Consider the following 18378-nt stretch of genomic DNA (forward strand, 5'->3'; position numbering starts at 1 on the left):
TTGGCCTGGAGTCAGGAGGATCTCAGACACTTACTAGCTGTGTGACCCTGGGCAAGTCACTTAACCCTGTTTCCCTCAGTTCCTTAACTGTAAAATGAGCTGGAGAGGGAAATGGGAAACCACTCTAGTATCTTTACCAAGAAAACCCCAAATAGGGTCACAAAAGAGTCAGATATGACTAAAGCTACAATACAATAAGTAAAAAACAATAGATTTAGATAAAGCAGTGGACCTGTGTTCAAATTTATGTTACAATTTATGTGACATTGGGTAGATTACTTAGTTTCTCTGGGCCTCAATTTCCTTAACTGTAGAAAAAATATAGGCATAAGAGGAAATAGATGATCCCTAATATAATTTCTGAGGCCACTTGTTTAGCTCAGTGGATAGAGTGCTGTCTGGAGTCCAGAAGCTGTTCAGTCATTCATTCCTGTCTGACTATTCATGACACTATGGACCTTCTATCCTGCAATATCTCTTTTTTTTTCACTTAATAGTATTTTATTTTTTTTTTCTAATTACATATAAAGATAGTTTTCAACATTCACACTTAAAAGATTTTGAGTTCTAAATTTTTCTCCCTCCCTCCCCCTCCTCCCCAAGACAGAAAGTAATCTGATATAGGCTGTATGTGTACAATTATATTAATCCCATTTTCACATTAGTCATGTTTCTACTATCTCTTGAAGTCTGTCCAAGTTCATGCTTGTCATTTCTATGATGCTATCTATCCAGCTCATCCTCTCCTGTTCTCTTTTTCCTTTCACTTTCAATCTTTCCCAACATCAGGGTCTTTTCTAATAAGTCCCATCTTTTCATTATGTGGTCAAAGTATTTAGATATAAGTTCAAATCTGGCCTCAGAAAATCACTAGTTATGTGACTCAAGGCAAGTCACTTAACCTCTGTTTGACTTAACCCACTGGAGAAGGAAATGGCAAACCACTCCAGTATCCTTGCCAAGAAAACCCCAAATGAGGTCAGGAAGAGTCAGACACGACTGAATTGACTGACAATGACAACGACAAAATGTGATTTCCAAATCCTACCCCTATAAATGCCTTGGCCTAAAGTGCTTGGCTCTGCTTTACTTGTCCTCTTGACCTCTACAGAATTTCTGCACTGTATGCGTCTCTACATTGAATCCACTGTAAAGCACTGGTTTGGTTCCCTCCATTTCCCCAATTTATCCCCATCTTTATCCTCCCACTGCCACCTCCCTCATTCAGGCTCTTCAAAGTTTTCTAGGTCGCACGCCTACCCCCACTGCCTCCAGTCTCCCTATCTTCAACCCATTCTTCCAGAGACTGCCAAAATCGAATTCATAATTTGATAGCTCTGAGCAAGATCATGTGTCTGCTTTGTGTGTACTTTGTATAGGTAACCAAGAGTTCAAGCCTGGATCATTTCCATAAGACTTTCCTCACTGGTGGAAAGTTTTATGCAAATGGTCCAGGCCTGAATCCCAGGTTACATCTATTTTATGTGTATATGTTGTATATAGGTATTTTTCATAAGTACATGTTGACTCCGCATTAGAATCCAAGCTTGTGAGAGCAGGGAATGATTCACCTTTGCCTTTGTGACCCATTGACTGACACCCATTAGGTGCTGAATAAATGCTTGTTGTCTGGTGTTGCTCCCTGATTGGCAATCTTCAGGGGTTCCCTATTTCTCCTATTATTCGTGTAATACAAACGTCTTAGCCTGGCATGTAAGCCCTGTGTACGCTGACTTCTACGTGCTCTGTAGGCTTATCTCATAACACATCTCTATGTCTCATCAAGCCCGTCTTCATTATGCCAAATACACCATAGGCTCATTCCCACCTTTCTTTATTTGTGAGCTGTTCCTTTCACGTTGGCATAGCAATGCCCTTGTGACAATCCTGCCTCTCCCTAAAAGCTCAGCTCATGCCCCCTCCTTCAGAAAGCCAGGCCTGACTGGGCTGGTGCACAATGGCTCTTCCCCTCTGAATGTCTCTGTCCCTTATGGTATCCCACACTGGCCTCAGTGGCTGTGCATGCACCTTTTTCCCCTAGCTAGATGACAAGCATTCTGAAGTTAAGGGCTGGGGTTCTTTTTATTGTCTACTCCAAACTGGGATTTTCCTGAAAGAAGGACCCAGAATGGTCCCCTTCTATAATCTTCCACTGTCCAGAACTAGGAACATGGGAATTTAAGGACCTCCCTGAACTGGCTATAAAAGGTTTGCAGATTCTTTAGTGCATTGATTCTTGCTAGTTTGAACTAGTGATTCCCAGGGGCCTTCTGCCACCTCGAGGCCTGAACTAGTACTGCAGATAGGGGAAACTGGTCCCCAGGAGTCTAGAAATAGACACTAAAGGGCTATAAGAAGCTGGTTTGGGGGGAAGGAGGGCAGGAGTGGTGGGACGGGGGCAGGTCTCAGATATGATATGTTTATAAGATCCCAAAGCAGCAACCCTGATGGTATCTGTATGGGAGGTGGGGGTGGTAGATAAGTAAGAGATCTAAAGTGAATAAAGACCTTTAGAGATCATCTTTCCTGTCCACTTCATTTTACAGATCAGGAAACTGAGTCCCAGTAAAAGAGAGTGACTTGCACCACTAAGTAGTCACTTCAGAGCTGGTATTCAAACCTAGGCCTTCTGACTTCAAATCTAGTCCCCTAAGCTTACAGGTTAATAGACAAGTGAGTGGCAGTATAATTCTTAACTTCACCCAGCTGGACAAGTAATAGATGGGGAATGAAGGTGTCTGCCTCCAAGTTCCACCTTTGCCCCGTCTCACTTTATGACCTTGAGCTAGTTACTTCCTCTCTCTGGGGGGAAGTCATTTAACTTACCTTATCTGTAAAAGAGGGATAAAAATTCTTCCAAGTCTTCCTTCATAAGGGTGTTGTGGAGAGAATATTTATGGGAGTATAAAATGCCATTGAAATAGGATCTGTTGGCATGATAATCATCAAAAAATCCCCAGGAATACCAAAGGACATCTTTCTCCCATGAATCCTTTCTTCTCTTACCATGGAGTTGGAAACATGGGACTTGGACAGCTGGTTTTTTCTATGAGTTGCCCTCTCTGGACCTCAGTTTCCTCATCTGTAAGTTGAGATCACTGACCCAGATAATCCTTCTATCTCTAAATCCTGTGATTCTTGTTCCTACCCAATTACTGAAGTGTTAACAACTTCAGAACACTAACAGACCGCTCCTGAGAGATCATCTGAGTCAATGCTCTCTCATTTTACAGATGAGAAACCTGAGGCCCAGAGATAAGGGAGGGAGTTAGCCATCATCACAGAGCTAGTAAATAACAGGACTTGAACCCACATCTCTTGACTTCGAATCAAGTGCTTTTCTAAGACACCATGTCCCCTTTTTTGGGGTGGGTTCCTCCAACCAGATGAAGGTAGAAGATGAGCAAGCTCTCTAGCGGCGCCTGGAGGCTGATCTTTAATGACCTTAGGAGGGTGGATGATTTTGGGTTCCAAGAGCTAACTGCTTTCTAAGGGATTCTGTGGTAATAGTGGGAGGAACTGCTCACCCTCTCATCTGGCAGTCCACTCATGTCATTGGGTGGCTGAGCTGTCAATCCAATATTATCCACACCTGGTGTTGTGGTTAGAGCTAACTGGCTTTTTCTTATCTCTCCTTGTCTGGAGCACCTGCCAAAGAGCTCCCATAGAGTAGGGGCCAAACCAGGGCTCTTCCTCTGCCTCCTGCAGAGCTGCATGAAAATACCTTGGTAATAACTTCCATTTCTTTGTTCATACAGTCTACACGCTACAAATATCATGAACTTTCTATTACAGCTGAGGTTCACCTAGATGAAGATCACTGTCCAAGGCGACCCAATGAACTATTGGCAGGGCTGAGAAAATGGAATCAAAGGTTGTTTTCCTCTGAATCACACTGATGAGGAACAGATGAAGGGGAAGGAAGGAGAGAGGGAGAAAAGAGAGACACTGGACCAGAAAGCTGAATCTTTATCCTCCATTCTCTCTACAATTAAATCTAATCGTCATACTGCTGTCAGAATAACCTCATAGAGCTAGTCACATTTCTGCTAAAATGAATCTTTGTTGGCTCTCTACTGAATGCCAGTATAGGCTCTTCATCCAGATATTGGAGGCCTGCTACCATCTGGCACCAGCCTGCCTTTCCAGCTTTATCTCCTGTTACTTTCCTCTACACATCATACTCCAAACAAATACCTAATTTCTGTTCTCCAGACATGCCCAACCCTCTTCTGCCTCCAAGCTCCTGTTCATACCTCCCCCTATGTTTGGAATGCCCCATCACCTCTTTCTAAGTCTATTGAATTACTAATCAACAATTTCTATTCCTCCTTTAAAACCCCATTCAAACACCACCTCCTCTAGGAAGCCTTCCCCATAAACTTTATCCCTGAGGCCTCCCAGAGACCTGTTCTGCATCTCTCCACTACACCTAGCAGGTACTATTAAGTATTTCAGATGACTATGTCCTTATCCTTCTATCAGACTGTTAACTGCCTTCATAGGCAGGGACCATGGTCTGCCTAAACTTGGCATCTCTCCCATTGTTGAATATAGTGCTCTAAACACGAGAGCTGCTCAATAAACTTTTGTTGAGTGGAAGATGACTTAGGAGGGATTTTGGCCTTGACCAGAAAATGACCTAACGGCCTCCTTGTATCCCTTCTTCCCCAACCCCTAGAGAGTGTCCTCCCCTATCCTCCCCAGACATGGAAGCCTACTTCAGTTCCTGGAAGGCAGTGATGTAGGCACAGAGGTAAGGCAGGAACAGGGTCTGATCTTTCACAGTGTCCAAGTTCAGGAACCTCTCCTCAAACCTGCACAGAGAGAGAGGGAAAGAGGAAAAAAATCCTGTGGCTGCTTGGTCCAAACCAAGGGTCAAAGAATCATAAGATTTAGAGTCAAAAGAAGAGCTGGAAACCATATAACCCAACCACCTCATTTTATAGAGGAGGAAACTGAGGCAGAGAGGAGGGGAAATGACTTGCCCAAGGTAATGCAGATAATGTCAGAGTCAGTGTTCAAACTTGGGTCCTCTGACTCCAAACCCACTGTGTTTTAATGATGTGATATAATATGATATGATATGATATGACATGATATATACCATGACATAATATAATATAATATAAATGCCTAGGAACATTAGTAAAAACAGAAATAGTAAATGTAACAATATTTAATATTAATAATACTGAATATAATAATTTTTTTAAGAATAACCCAAAATACCCCAGAATACATTGGAACAACACTAACAGTGTCAGAATGGGTTAAATGGTGGTAGTGATCAGGTGTAACAGGGTAGTGGAGATCAGTTCCAGGTGGCAGAAAGAGCTCTCATTGACTGTGTGATCCTTAAAGGGACAACATTGCTTCCCCCCTCATTGTGCAGGAAAGAATTCACAAAGAGGTAGGTGGGGTACCAATGGAGGAGGGAGCAAAGGCTGCCACATCCGTAGCTCACCTTCCACTATGGGTAGGGGCATAAACCACGGAGATAGCCACCCAGGACTGAGAGGAGACAGAAAGATGGCCTGTGTGTGCCAAAAACAGCAATGGGGATGGTGATACTTCTCTCCTTCTCCCTGCTTCTTTCCTCTCCCCTTCTCAGGTACACAGAATTACTGGTTCCAACCCTTATCTCTGTTCTTTCAGATTTATTTATATTTCCCTCTAATTAGAACTAAATGGCCCTCTTAGGTAAAGCAGTGAGTGATTCATGTGCTTCATTATTGCAAAGGGGGTCAAAGAGAAGTGTGGGTAATGATGGCAGGGTATGCAGATGAAAGGAGTATGCAAGATTTGAACTTTAATTATAAATGAAAGCATTCTTTTAATGAAGCATAATTATAGTATTTGGGCAGCTAGGACATGCAGTGGATAGAGTGCTGAACCTGGAGTCAAGAAGGCTTATCCCAACTTTCACCCAGCCAACCCCACCATGGGCTTCCCCTAGTCCCTTCCCTGATCCCAGGAAAAAAGGAGGACTCTCTGGGGTGTGGGCATGGGGGTAAGGTGTAATTCTGACTGTGAAGACTAGGATCAAGCATTCGTCTTTGAGCCTCAAGTAAATCCTGGGGTTACAGAGGGCAAAACTGAGACCTTGAGGCCCCAGGCATCAATGGTACTTGGTGATATTTCTTTTTCCCCTGCTACTCCCTCTTACTTCCCTCTCAAGGAAAGGCAGGAGTTCCCACCTCAGGTAGTCTTGGGAGGCCCTCTATGGAATACGGGGCCCAGCCTTTGGGGAGTGACTGACCTGGGGATGAATTCATTCAATGACTTCTCCAAGATCTGTAGCGTGGTAGCCTCCAGCCCCGAGGAGATGGCCCGGGCTGTGTTCACATGCTCCCCAATCAGCTGGGAAGGAGGTCAAGGAAGAATTACAACAGCTGTACCTGATGGAGGCCCCAATTTATGACTACCATATCTCCTCCCCTTCAATACATCTTTTGGGATCTGTCACATTAATTCCCCTTATATATGGATCTGGTGATGTCACTCCCCTGTTCCAAAGTCTTTCCTGGCTCCCTGTTACTTGATAGAGTAAAATTCCAATTTCTTTCCCCAGTGTTCCTGTACAATCTGGAGTCTTTCTACCTTTCCAGCTTTATCCTCCACATACTCTAGATCTAGCTAAACTGACCTTCTCTATCTTTCACAACCCTGTACTCCTATGCCTTGGGGTCTCCCTCTTCTTTTTCACTTGTTGAATCCTTTACATGAAACTCATTCATCATTTAAAATTAAACTCTAATGCTGTCTCTTCCAAGAAGGGCACCCTCCATCTCCTCTACCCACTCCCTTCTTTACTCTCCCACCCATTTCCAACTCTAACTCCATTCCCCTAGGAACAATCTTATGCTCAGATTTCACCTTGAATTTTGTTTTATGCTTTGCTAATTTATACTTATTGGGACAGCTAGATGGTACAATGGTTAGTGAGCTAGGCCTGGAGTCAGGAAGACTCTTCTTCCTGAGTTCAAATCTGTCCTCAGACACTTACTAGTTGTATGACCCTAGGCAAGTAATTTAACCCTGTTTGCCTCAGTTTCCTCATCTGTAAAATGAGCTGGAGAAGAAAATGACAAACCACTCCAGTATCCTTGCCAAGAAAACTCCAAATGGGGTCACGAAGAGTCACACATGACTAAAAAAATGACTCAATAACTCAGCAAAATATGCTTACTACATAATACTGTGTATTATAGTTAAATATATTTAAATCTTATTCACCTTTTAAACTATAATTATGGGAGAGACTGTGTTATTGAAACTTTGAATCTTCCTCAATGGCAAGCATTTTGCTCTGCATACACATCAGGGGCTTAATTCCTGATTTCTTACACAGCCCTCCAATATAGACAAATTGGCTATCAAAGTTGTGTCCTTCTTCTTGAATGACCTGTCTCATCGCTTAGAGATCAGCCAATCCTCATCTCTCCCAGAGATTCTTTTTTTTCATTAATTTATTTATTTTTAGTTTTCAACATTCACTTTCACAGGATTTTGAGTTCCAAATTTTCTCCCCATCTCTCCCCTCCTCACACCCCAAGACAGTGTGTATTCTGATTATCATTTTCCCCAGTCTGCCCTCCCTTCTATCATACTCGTCCTTTCTCTTATCCCCTTCCCATCTATTTTCTTGTAGGGCAAGATAAATTTCTATACCCCATTGCCTGTATGTCTTATTTTCCAGTTTTCATGTAAAAACAATTTTTCACATTTGTTTTTAAAACTTTGAGTTCCGCCACCCCCAGAGACTTGCTCTGGGATTGTGTGACATAATGTGGATAATTAAGACATCCTGCTCCTGGAGATACAAACATGATGCTCCTCATCCTGAAACCACCTGCTCTCTCTGCATTTCGATTTCTCTTAGATTCTCATCGTGCCAGCACAGGCTGCTAATAATAGCTGGCATTTATATAACACTTAATTTAACGTTTGTAAAACACTATATGAGTATTACCTCATTTGTTTCCCCTTGACAATCCTGAAGAATTACTGCTGTTTTTATTCCCCTTTTACAAATGAAAAAACTGAGGATGAAAGAAAATAAGTGACTTGTCCAGGGTCATACAGCCCAATGTTTGAGGCAGGATTTGAACTCCAAGCCCTGTACTCTACTAGACCAACCCGACTGCCTCAAGATGATGGAAAGAGACCTGGCAGCTGGAAGTGATGCAGAAGATCAGAATTTTAAGGAGACGATGTATGTAAAAACTGAATTTGACTTTGGAGATATACAGCCAGGATAATTCTTCATTTCCCTACAATGTTCCATCTGTAATATGGGCATGTGGAATGGCAGACATTTGCAAATATAGAATAATCTCTGTTATAGAAGTGATTGAGTCAATATGCTCTCTTAGCCAACACATACTCTACTAGCCTCAGACATTCAGTTTTGTATATAATTGATAGGCTGCAATTTTTATGGGAAAAATAAGAGTAAAATAAATTATTTTTCCAGTAAAATCTGGTGTTTCTGTGAGCTGATAGCAACCTCATATTATTCCTAAAGAGAAAGAAGGAAAGAAAGAAAGAATGAAAGAAGGAGGGAAAGAAGGAAAGGAAGGAAGGAAGGAAAAAAGAAAGAAAGAAAAGGAAGAAAGAGAAAGAAAAAGAAAGAAAAAAGGAAGGAAGGAAAAAAGAAAGAAAAGGAAGAAAAAAGGAAGAAAAAGAAGAAAGGAAAGAAGGATGGAAAAAGAGAGGGAGGAAGAGAAAGAGGAAGGGAGGGGCAAAAAGAATCAGAAGATCTGTGTTCCAGACCTTCCTGAGTCCCTCACTTTGATCTTGGAGAAGATGTTTCATTTGTCTGATCTCATCCTTCACCACACACACACACACACACACACACGCACACACACACAGACACACACACACACACGCACACACGCACACACACACACGCACACACACAGACACACACACACGCACACACACACACACGCGCGCGCGCGCACACACACACACACACACACAGGAACATTTGCTCCCTTTTCCTCTCAGTCAGTAGAAATGCCAGATCTATTTTCTTTACCTCATCTGTTCTCATGCAACTATAATAATAATAGCTAGCATTTATACAGCATTTCAAGATTTGCAAAGTGCTTTACATATATTATCTTATTTTATCCTCACAACAGTTCAGGAGGCAGGTGCTATTATTATCCCCATTTTATAGATGAGAAAGCTGAGGCTTACAGAGATCAAGTGACTTTTCAATGGACATATATCTAGTAAGACAAGATTTGAACTCAGGTCTTCCTGATTCCAGGTCCAATACTCTAGCCACTGCATCATCTAGCTCAGTGGTGGGGAACCTGTGTGATATCTGTTTATAGTCTTAGAATATAATAAGTAATAGCTCTTATTTTTATAATATTTTTAGTTTTAAAAGAATCTACCTCATATGTGAATATATGAGAACACAGATATCGTTGCCTCATTTTACAGATGAGGAAATGGAGGCACAAAGAATTTAGGGTTACAGAATCTTATAATCTTGGGAGTTGGAGGGAGTCCTCAGAATAGTCCAGTCCAGGAGTGGGGAAACTGCAGCCTTGAGGACACATGTGTCCCTCTAGGGCTGCACTTGAGGACTCTGTCAAAGGCCACATGTGGCCTCGAGGCCGCAGGCTCCCCACCCCTGGTCCAATCCAGCCTCCTTTGGTAATAAAGGAATCTCCTTCTCCAGCCTCTCCGGCAGGTAAGTAGCACCTGTGCTGCAGGTGTCACCTGAGGCAGCCTATTTGCATTGTTGCACAGCTACGACTGTAAGAAAGTTCTCCTTCATTTTGATCAAAAATCTTCCTTCTTGTTGAACCTCCCTTTTGTACCTGGGCCAAATAGAACAGGTCGTAAAGTACAACAAGCACTGTTATGGCTCCAGAGGAGGTGGCTAGAAACAGTGAGGAGAAGCTGTAAAGAGGCAGATTTTGGTTCAATGTAAGAAATTCTTGCCAAGCTAAAGTTGGCCAAGAGGGCTTCCGTAGTTAGAGAATTCCCCATCACTGGTTGGTCTTCAAGCAAAGGTTTGAAGACCTGTTTACTATTTTTTTGGGATATCATAGACATGATTCTTGTTCAGATATGAGATAGATTAAATGGCCTCAGAGGTCCCTTCGTCTGAAACCCCTCTTTAACATGTTTTTGAGAGCCATTTTGTCTCTAAAGAAGCAGTATGGGATAGTGGACAGAGCAATGGACTCAGGGGATGTGGGTTCAAGTTCCAGCTCTGTCAACGTGTGACCCTGAGCAAGACACTTCAGCTTTCGGAGCCTGTTTTCCCATCTATAAAATGGGAGTGATAATACTCACCCTTCTCATTCAGTAGGGATATTAGAGGACACAGTAAACCTTAAATGTCTTGTGAGTAGGAACTATTATTACTGAGAGAGACATTCTCCTATGATCTTAAGTCTTCCCTTCTCCTCCGGGCTAACCATCATTAGGTTTTGTTTTGTTTTTTAAAGTGATCCTCATATGGTTTGTTCTTGACTGCTCGGACCATCTTCTTTGTCCTCGTCCAAACCCACTTCAAGTAGTTAGTTTTACTAAAAATGGTTTCCAGGACTAAACTCCAGATGGAGTCTGACCAGGGAGGAGAACATCAAGGATCCTCACTTTCCTCATTCTCAACACCCCTTGCCCTGGCTCTGCCCCCTTCCCAAATTATTTCTCACTTACTTGGGCGACTTTAGGCAAATCATTTAACCTTTCTGAGCCTCCATTTCTTCATCTGTAAAATGGGCATCATAATATTTGCACTCTGTCTCTGTATTGTTGCGAGGAATGTGCCTTGGAAATCTTAAAGTGCTACAGAAATAGAAACTGTTCTCAGTTTTATTATAATTACCCACCATGTGAATGTCGATGGAGATGGGGGAGTGGTAGAGACCTTGAACCAGGGCGGGGCTGCCCTTTCCTGACCACTGGTCCAGTTCCAGCCTTAGAATGTTGTCAAAGCAGGTGCTGATCTTGGTCTAAAGAAAAGAAAAGGGGAAAGAAATTCTCTCATTCTGTCTTTCTCTGTAGTCTTTGTTTCTCCCTGTCTCTACCTTTATCTCCCTTCCTCCTTTTTCCTCTCTCTGTCTCTCTGTCTCTGTCTGTCTGTCTGTCTGTCTGTCTCTCTTTCTCCCCACCCTCTGTCTCATAGTGCCTTTTATCTCTAAATTCTTTGACCCAGTGTTGCCATCAGTTAGAATACACAGACTTTTCCTTCCCTTGAATTTCTGTTTACCCCAAGAATACAGCCTAATTTTTTGAGTGCAGAGAGGTTTATAAGAGTGTGTTTCCTGGCTGCAGATCCTGGTTAGGACAGTACCAGTTCTCCTGAGAGAGAGAATAGACCCAATGCCAGGATATACCCATATCAGACGCAAGGTTTCACATGTGTCCACATCACTTTGCCCCTTCCCTCTCATGGTCCCAAAGCTAAAGGAGCCCTAGGACTCTCTCTATTCCTTTCTGGTATATAGTCCAAACTCATATTGTATATAAGGAATCCCTTGTACAACATTCTTTAGAGAGTATTATTCAGCCTCTGGGCCACTAGGGGATTGAGTGGATAGAGCCCAGAGCCTAGAGTAAGCAAGACTCCTCTTCCTGAGTTCCAATCTAGCTTCAGGTACTTACTTGTTGGTGACCCTGGGCAAGCCACTTATCCCTATTGACCTGTTTCCTTATCTACAAAATGAGCTGAAGAAGGAAATGGCAAACCACTCCAGCATCTTTTCCAAGAAAACCCCAGATGGGGTCACAAAGAATCAGAAGTGACTGAAACTACTGAACAACAACTCAAACACCCCAACTCTTAAAGACTTAAGAACTTGGGAATACACAATAACTAACAAGGATTCCAAAGCTCCCATGCTGCTTACCTCTGGAGAGAGAGGTGACAGACTCAGGATGCAGAATAAAAAAAATTTTTTAATATGACCAGTACAGGAATTTGTTTTACTTATTTGTGTATATTCAATGTAAGGATTTTGTTTTGTTTTTCAGTTGGTGTTGGAAGTGAGAAGAAGCAAAAATAAGTTTTTATTCACTGAAAAGAGGTTTTGCATGAACAAAAATGAGAAATGGTATTGAATGGAGGAAAATATTTGCATCAAACATATTTGATAAAAGTTTGACAGTCAAAATTATAGGGCGTTGATTAAGAGCCAAGTTAGTCAAAAATTATGAACGAATGGTATTCAAAAGAAAACTATCAACAACTATGTGAAAAACTGTTCAAACTCACTAATAATAACACAAATTGACCAGGATGTAAAAAATGGAAAAATTCAAGGTGGCAAAAGTTAAGGATAGGTAGGCACATAAATTCATTTCTGATACAGCTATAAATTGATCAGATCAATCTGAAATATAATTTGGAATTACACAAGAAAAGGTACTGAATTGTTTATCTCCTCTGATGTATTAGATGCATTACTAGGTTTATAATGCAAAAAAGTTAATGACTAAAGTAAAGGAATATATGAATATATTCTTTCATTTACTATAATAATGTAAATGAAAATAACACTAAATAGCAAAAAAATCCAGGTGAAATACATCAGAAAGTGGTTATTCCAAATTATTGAAGTTAATATGTATGTTCCTCTTTTCTATTAACAGATTAACGTGGCATATCATAAAGCACAATCATTCTATTAGATGGTTTTCATAACTTCTTTTTAAAATAAGAAGATACTGTGGGGAGGAGCATGTTATTTTGGGGGAAATAACTAGCCTCAAACAAAATATATCAATTTCTGAAGAAGAAGAAAAAAAGACAAATGAATGTGGGAAAATTTTGAGGAACCTGAGCAGGGACATATGGTAAAGAGTATTTGGGTAAAGACAGAGGCAGAAACCAAAGCAGTTCAGACCACCTGAACAAAATGAGATCCAAGCCTGGCGTGGTGGCCTGATACAGTAATGGGATAATTAACACCAACTGGACATCTGCTAGAGGATACTCTCTGCCAAGAACAGAGGCTATTGGTTAGCCTTAATGACAATATCATTCTTCAGAAAGTAGAGAACCTAACAAAAGGAACACCTGTTATAGATCTGATTTTTATAAGAAAGAGTCAGCTGCTGAAACAGATATTACAGGAACCCTAGGAACAAGTGAGCACGCCACCTAAGGGCCTTTCCAATTCTCACATTCTGTTACCCTGTCTATGAATTTCTTTTGTCCTAGAAATTAGTGAATACAGAGCCCCGCTAGATACTCTTTTCTCTCTGGATTTTTGCTACACTGCTTTCTTCTAGTTCTTCTCCAACTATATGGTCTCTCCTTCCATCTCTTTTGCTAATTCATCATCCATCCCATAACCCCTAACTAACTTTCCCCAAGATTTTGTGCTAGGCCCTTTCCTCTTCTCTATCTACAATATGTGTCTTGATAAATTCATCAGCTCTAATGAATTTAGCCATTATCTCTAGGCTGATGACTCACTAATCATATATCCAGCACCATTCTCTCCTGAGATTTAGTACTGAATCACCAATTTCCCATTGGACACATCAAATAAGATATCCTATAGACATCTCAAACGCAGCTTGTCCAAAACTGAACTCTCTTTCCCCTTGAACCTTCTCCTCTTCCAAATTTCTCTATTTCTATCAAAGGCATCTCTATTTTTCAGTCTCACAGGTTTTTAACCATGGCATTATTCTTGACTTTTCATTCTCCCTAAAGGATTATCTCCAGTTTTCCTGACCTATACCTTGCCACTGGATCAAATGACTCTGGAGGAGAAAATGAGGCTGGTGACTTTGCACAGCCCTCCCTCACTTAAATAATTCACTTGCATGTCACGGTATCAATTCCATAATGTCATGATCCTCTTCAAGAATGACGGACAAACAAAAAAACTCATTCTCCCTCACTCCACCTATCTAATCAATTGCCATAGCTTGCAGTTTCTACCTTCATATCTCCCACACCCAACCCTTCTCTCTATTCACATAGCAACCATTTTAGTTCAGACTCTCCTCAACTTTCACTTAGATTTTTCACCAGTTTTATCTTTGATCTCCCTGTCTCATCTCACCATTCCAGTTCATCCTATACATGTCAAAGTTATTTTTCTTATGTGCAGATCTGACCATGTCGCTCCCTTACTCAATCAGCTTCAGTGACTTCCTATTGCCTCTGGGGTAGAATACAAATTCTTAGGGTTAACTTTCAAAGCCTTTCGCAGTCTGTCCCCCACCTACTTTTCTAGCTCCCATTGAATGTTACTTCCCCTATGATCTTGCCAAATTGGCTTCCTCACACAAATATCTCATTTTCCATCACTATATCCTTGCTCCTGGCTATCTCCCCATATCTATAATGACAGCTCTGCCTCATAGAATCTCTCTCTTCTTTCGAGCTGCAGCTTAAGCACCAACCTTCTCCACAAAGATGGCCCAGTTGGTAGTGCTCTCCCTACCAGACTACCTTGTATTTAATTACTTTTATTTATTTCTCTTTATTCCCTTTATATTTATTTTGCATGTAATTATATACATACTGGGAAGCTGGGTGACTCAGTGGATAGAGTGGAGAGGACCTGGAGTCAGGAAGACTCATCTTTGTAAGGTCAAATCCAGCCTCAGACATTTATTTACTACCTCTGTGACCCTGGGCAAGTCACTTAACCCTGTTTGCCTCAAATCCCACATCTATAAAATGAGCTGGAGAAGGAAATAGCAAACCACTACAGTATCTTTGTCAAGAAAACCCCAAAGAGACTCACAAAGGGTTGGATATGATTGAAATGACTGAACCTCAAACAGGGTCACAAAGAGTCAGACATGACTGATAACAATTGGACAACAAATATACATACTTGTCTTCCCTATTAGAATGGAAGTTCTTAGGGAGTAGGAATTGTTTGGTTCTTTGCATTTGTGTTCTCTGCATCCAGCAGAGAAGGCTGGCACACAGTAGGCACTGCATAAATGCTTGCTGATTGGTTGAATCACAATAGATGAGTTGATGGCCTGGGAAGCTGATACTGACCAATCAGCTCTAAATTCCAGGGTTGGATGATTGACATGGGAGTCCTCACAGCAGAACCAGAGCTACCAATTTTAGAGACAGGGCAAGTACCACAATACTTTTCCTGAGGTAAACAATAAGGCAAATTCAACCAGAAAAACTTCAGACCTCAGAATACAACACACCATGGATACAGATAGTAGGACATATAAGGCCTCTGGATGGGTGGCTATCAATTGTAGATTGAGGAGCACCAGGACAAACAGAAGAAGGTTTTCTATGGCATATAGATGGTTTCTTGGGATAGGGAGAGTTATGGCATCACTGCATCACAGATTTAGAATTAGAGGAGATACTGCATCCAACCTCTTCATTTTTTAGATGAGGAAACTGAGGCCCAGAGGACATGACTTGCCTAAGGTCACACAGGTAGTAAGCAGAAGGACTGGGATTTGAACTTAGGCCTTCTGATTCAAATCCATCTTGGCCCTTCTGTCATTAGAAAGGTAGAAGGGCTATGGTTGTAGAATGCTGAACGTATTGCATATATAGCCACAGTAGTCCTGTTGGTTAAGTTTTACTCAAATTTTCAATGCATCATGGTACCATACTGGGAAATGTTTATAATTTTAAAAAAACCCAGCTGAAAATTAATTCGATGAAAAAGGAACCTGGTGAAGAAGATTCCTGTTGGTGTAATTAACCTCGGTATTACCCATTCCTGTGATTGTTTACAGTCAAGAGATTCTTCATGTCTCAACTAGATTTCTTTGTAGAGTCATAGCTTTTAAAGCTGGAAGGGAATTTTAAGGTCATCTAGTCCAACCCCACATTTTTCAGACAAGGAAATTGATAGGGGCAGTTAGGTGGTGCAGTGGATAGTATACCAGCCCTAGAGTCAGGAGGACCTGAGTTCAAATCCAGCCTCAGACGCTTACCAGCTGTGTGACCCTGGGCAAGTCACTTAATCCCAATACCTACCCCCCCCAAAAAAAAAGCAAAACAAACTGAAACCCAGAAACTTGCCATGGTGAAGCAAATATTAAGAGAAGTTGGGATTTGAGCTGATATATTCTGACTCCAGGTTCACCGCTCTTCTACTACACCACACAGCTTAAGTTTGGGCAACAGCTTTGAAATGGCAGCGTCCTCAAATCTGATCAAGGAGCTCCATATCAAAATTCACACAGAAACAAATCTTTTTGACTGATCATGATATAAGACTGATGATGATTGGTTGCCATGGGTCACGTGACAACCACCCAAAAAATTCTTTAGTGGGCTACCTGTGGCTGACAGGTTGAATGTTGTGCAAGCCTGCTCTGAAGAGTGATACCATTTGGGAACTTCCTGTTCTCACTAATATTTTCTTACTATCTAACAGTTAAACTCATTTGTTCCACCTAATGGAAGTAAATGCTGTCATTACTCTCTAAATCCAAGCCCCCTGGGCAAAACCCTGATGACTTACCCATCACCCAGTTCACTCCACCTAGTAGAAATTGGCTGTCTACCTCTACCCACCCTTTCCCCGCACCAGCCATACGTGGCCCAGCCCTTGGATCTTACCTCCAGGAACTTGGTGTAGTCACTTTCCAGTTTTTTCCATACCTCAGGTGCTAGCAGATTTGGCATCATAGTCATATCTAGTGCCACGTCCAGGGAGCCCAGGAAGTCCTTGCTAGGAGGACACACAGAGATGGTCATAACCTTGATCTTGCTCTCACCCACAAATGCACCACTTCCAGGTTCATGAGCTCTGAAATTCTCTTACCTGATCACAAGCATTCCACTTCTCCCTTTTCCTTTCAACCCCAAACTCCAAACCCTGTTCTTCATTCTTACCATTTCTTCCAATCCCCTCATCTTTCAATTCTTTTCTAGACCATCACCTTTGTATTGTCTACATTCTGCTCCCTTCTCATTTTGACCCTTTGATGTGCCAGTTGAACTCTACACTTTTCTCTTCTCTTGAATTCCTTGCCCCCTTATCCTATTGAAGGTCTCTCCCTCTCAAGCCTTAGTTTTGGGTTACTCCTACCACTCCTGTCTTTGTTCTTACCTACTACTTAATGAAGCTGGAGAAAATCATGAAACTATGCTGACTAGGTCCCCTATAAATTCATGTTACATAATTTCAACTGGGCCCTCACTGCAGCAAAGCAACGTTTTATTATCTCCCTAATTGACTCACTATCCCACTCAACACAGGGGCTTTGCCAAACCTATTCATCCTTGCTAAGAAGGGATAGATCCAGAAAAGTGGAAAAAGAACCCGTATGTACAAAAATATTTGTAGCAGCTCTTTTTGTGGTGGCAAAGAATTGGAAATTGAGGGGATACTCATCAATTCGAGAATGGCTGAACAAGTTGTGGTATAGGAATGTAATGAAATACTATTGTACTATAAGAAATGAGGAGCAGGCAGACTTCAGAAAAAACCTGGAAAGACTTATATGAACTGATGCTGAGTGAAGTGAGCAGGAGAACATTGTACACAGTAACAGCCATATTGTATAATGACTAATTGATAGACTTAGCTCTTTCTCAGCAATGCAAGGATCTAAGACAACTCCAAAAGGCTCATGATGGAAAATGTCATCCACATCCAGAGAAAGAACCATGGAGTCTGAATGCAGATGGAAACATACTATTTGCTCTCTTCCTTTTTTGTTTTGTTTTGTTTCTTCTTTCTCGAGGCTCATTCCATTGGTTCTAATTCTCATGTGAAAATATGTTTAATATGAATGTATATGTAGATCCTATATCAGACTGCATGCTGTCTTGGGGAGGGAAAAAAATTTAAAACTCAAAAACCTGTGGAACTGAATGTTGTAAACTAAAAATAAATAAATAAGTTTAATTTTAAAAATAAATTTAAAAAGAAGAGATAGGTCCCTCCCCCACTGTATTTTTACTTAAGAACCCTGCCTCATACTTCTCTGTAAGAAATTGAAGACATTTGTAAAGAGAACCCTCTTCTCCCCTCCTCCTCCTCCCACTATCTCCTCCTTCACTATTGTCTCACATGAAGAGGTGGCTCTTCTCTAAATCTTCACATACCCGAGTGATCCCACTTAATCGTATCTTCTCCAGGAGACTGTCCACCCTATCAGCGGTGCTCTCTCATATAGCTCCAGTCTCTCCCTTTCTGCCAGCTATCTTCCTATGGCCTACCAGCCTGCCCATGTCTTCCCTGTCTTCAAAATATTCTCATGTGATCTGCCCATGCCTGATAGCTGTTGTCCCATCTCTCCTCCCTTTGGTGACTATATTCCTTGAGTAGGCCATATGTAATCCCCATGTCCAGTTCCTTTCCTGTCTTTTCTTAATTCTGCAATCTGTCTTCTGACCATTAAACTGAAACTGCTCTTTTCTTCTGT

At 41.5% G+C, this 18378-nt stretch overlaps 1 protein-coding gene across 16 annotated transcripts in view; it reads right to left on the reverse strand.

Moving 5' to 3' along the window:
• EXOC3L4 (exocyst complex component 3 like 4) overlaps positions 1-18378 on the reverse strand; it is an 82556-nt gene that overhangs the window by 24857 nt on the left and 39321 nt on the right. For all 16 annotated transcript variants that reach the window (XR_011971865.1, XR_011971862.1, XR_011971863.1 and 13 more), the window contains 4 exons: positions 16565-16676; positions 10872-10994; positions 6263-6363; positions 4722-4817 (listed from right to left, as the gene is read on the reverse strand). Coding sequence is in view for 12 of the 16 variants with exons in the window: in XM_072630150.1 (XP_072486251.1) it covers positions 4722-4817; positions 6263-6363; positions 10872-10994; positions 16565-16676 (432 nt within the window). In the remaining 4 variants the exon portion in view is untranslated. The remainder of the gene's footprint in view (positions 1-4721; positions 4818-6262; positions 6364-10871; positions 10995-16564; positions 16677-18378) is intronic.

This window comes from Notamacropus eugenii, chromosome 1, assembly GCF_028372415.1.
Source record: "Notamacropus eugenii isolate mMacEug1 chromosome 1, mMacEug1.pri_v2, whole genome shotgun sequence".
In the NCBI taxonomy this organism is placed as follows: domain Eukaryota; kingdom Metazoa; phylum Chordata; class Mammalia; order Diprotodontia; family Macropodidae; genus Notamacropus; species Notamacropus eugenii.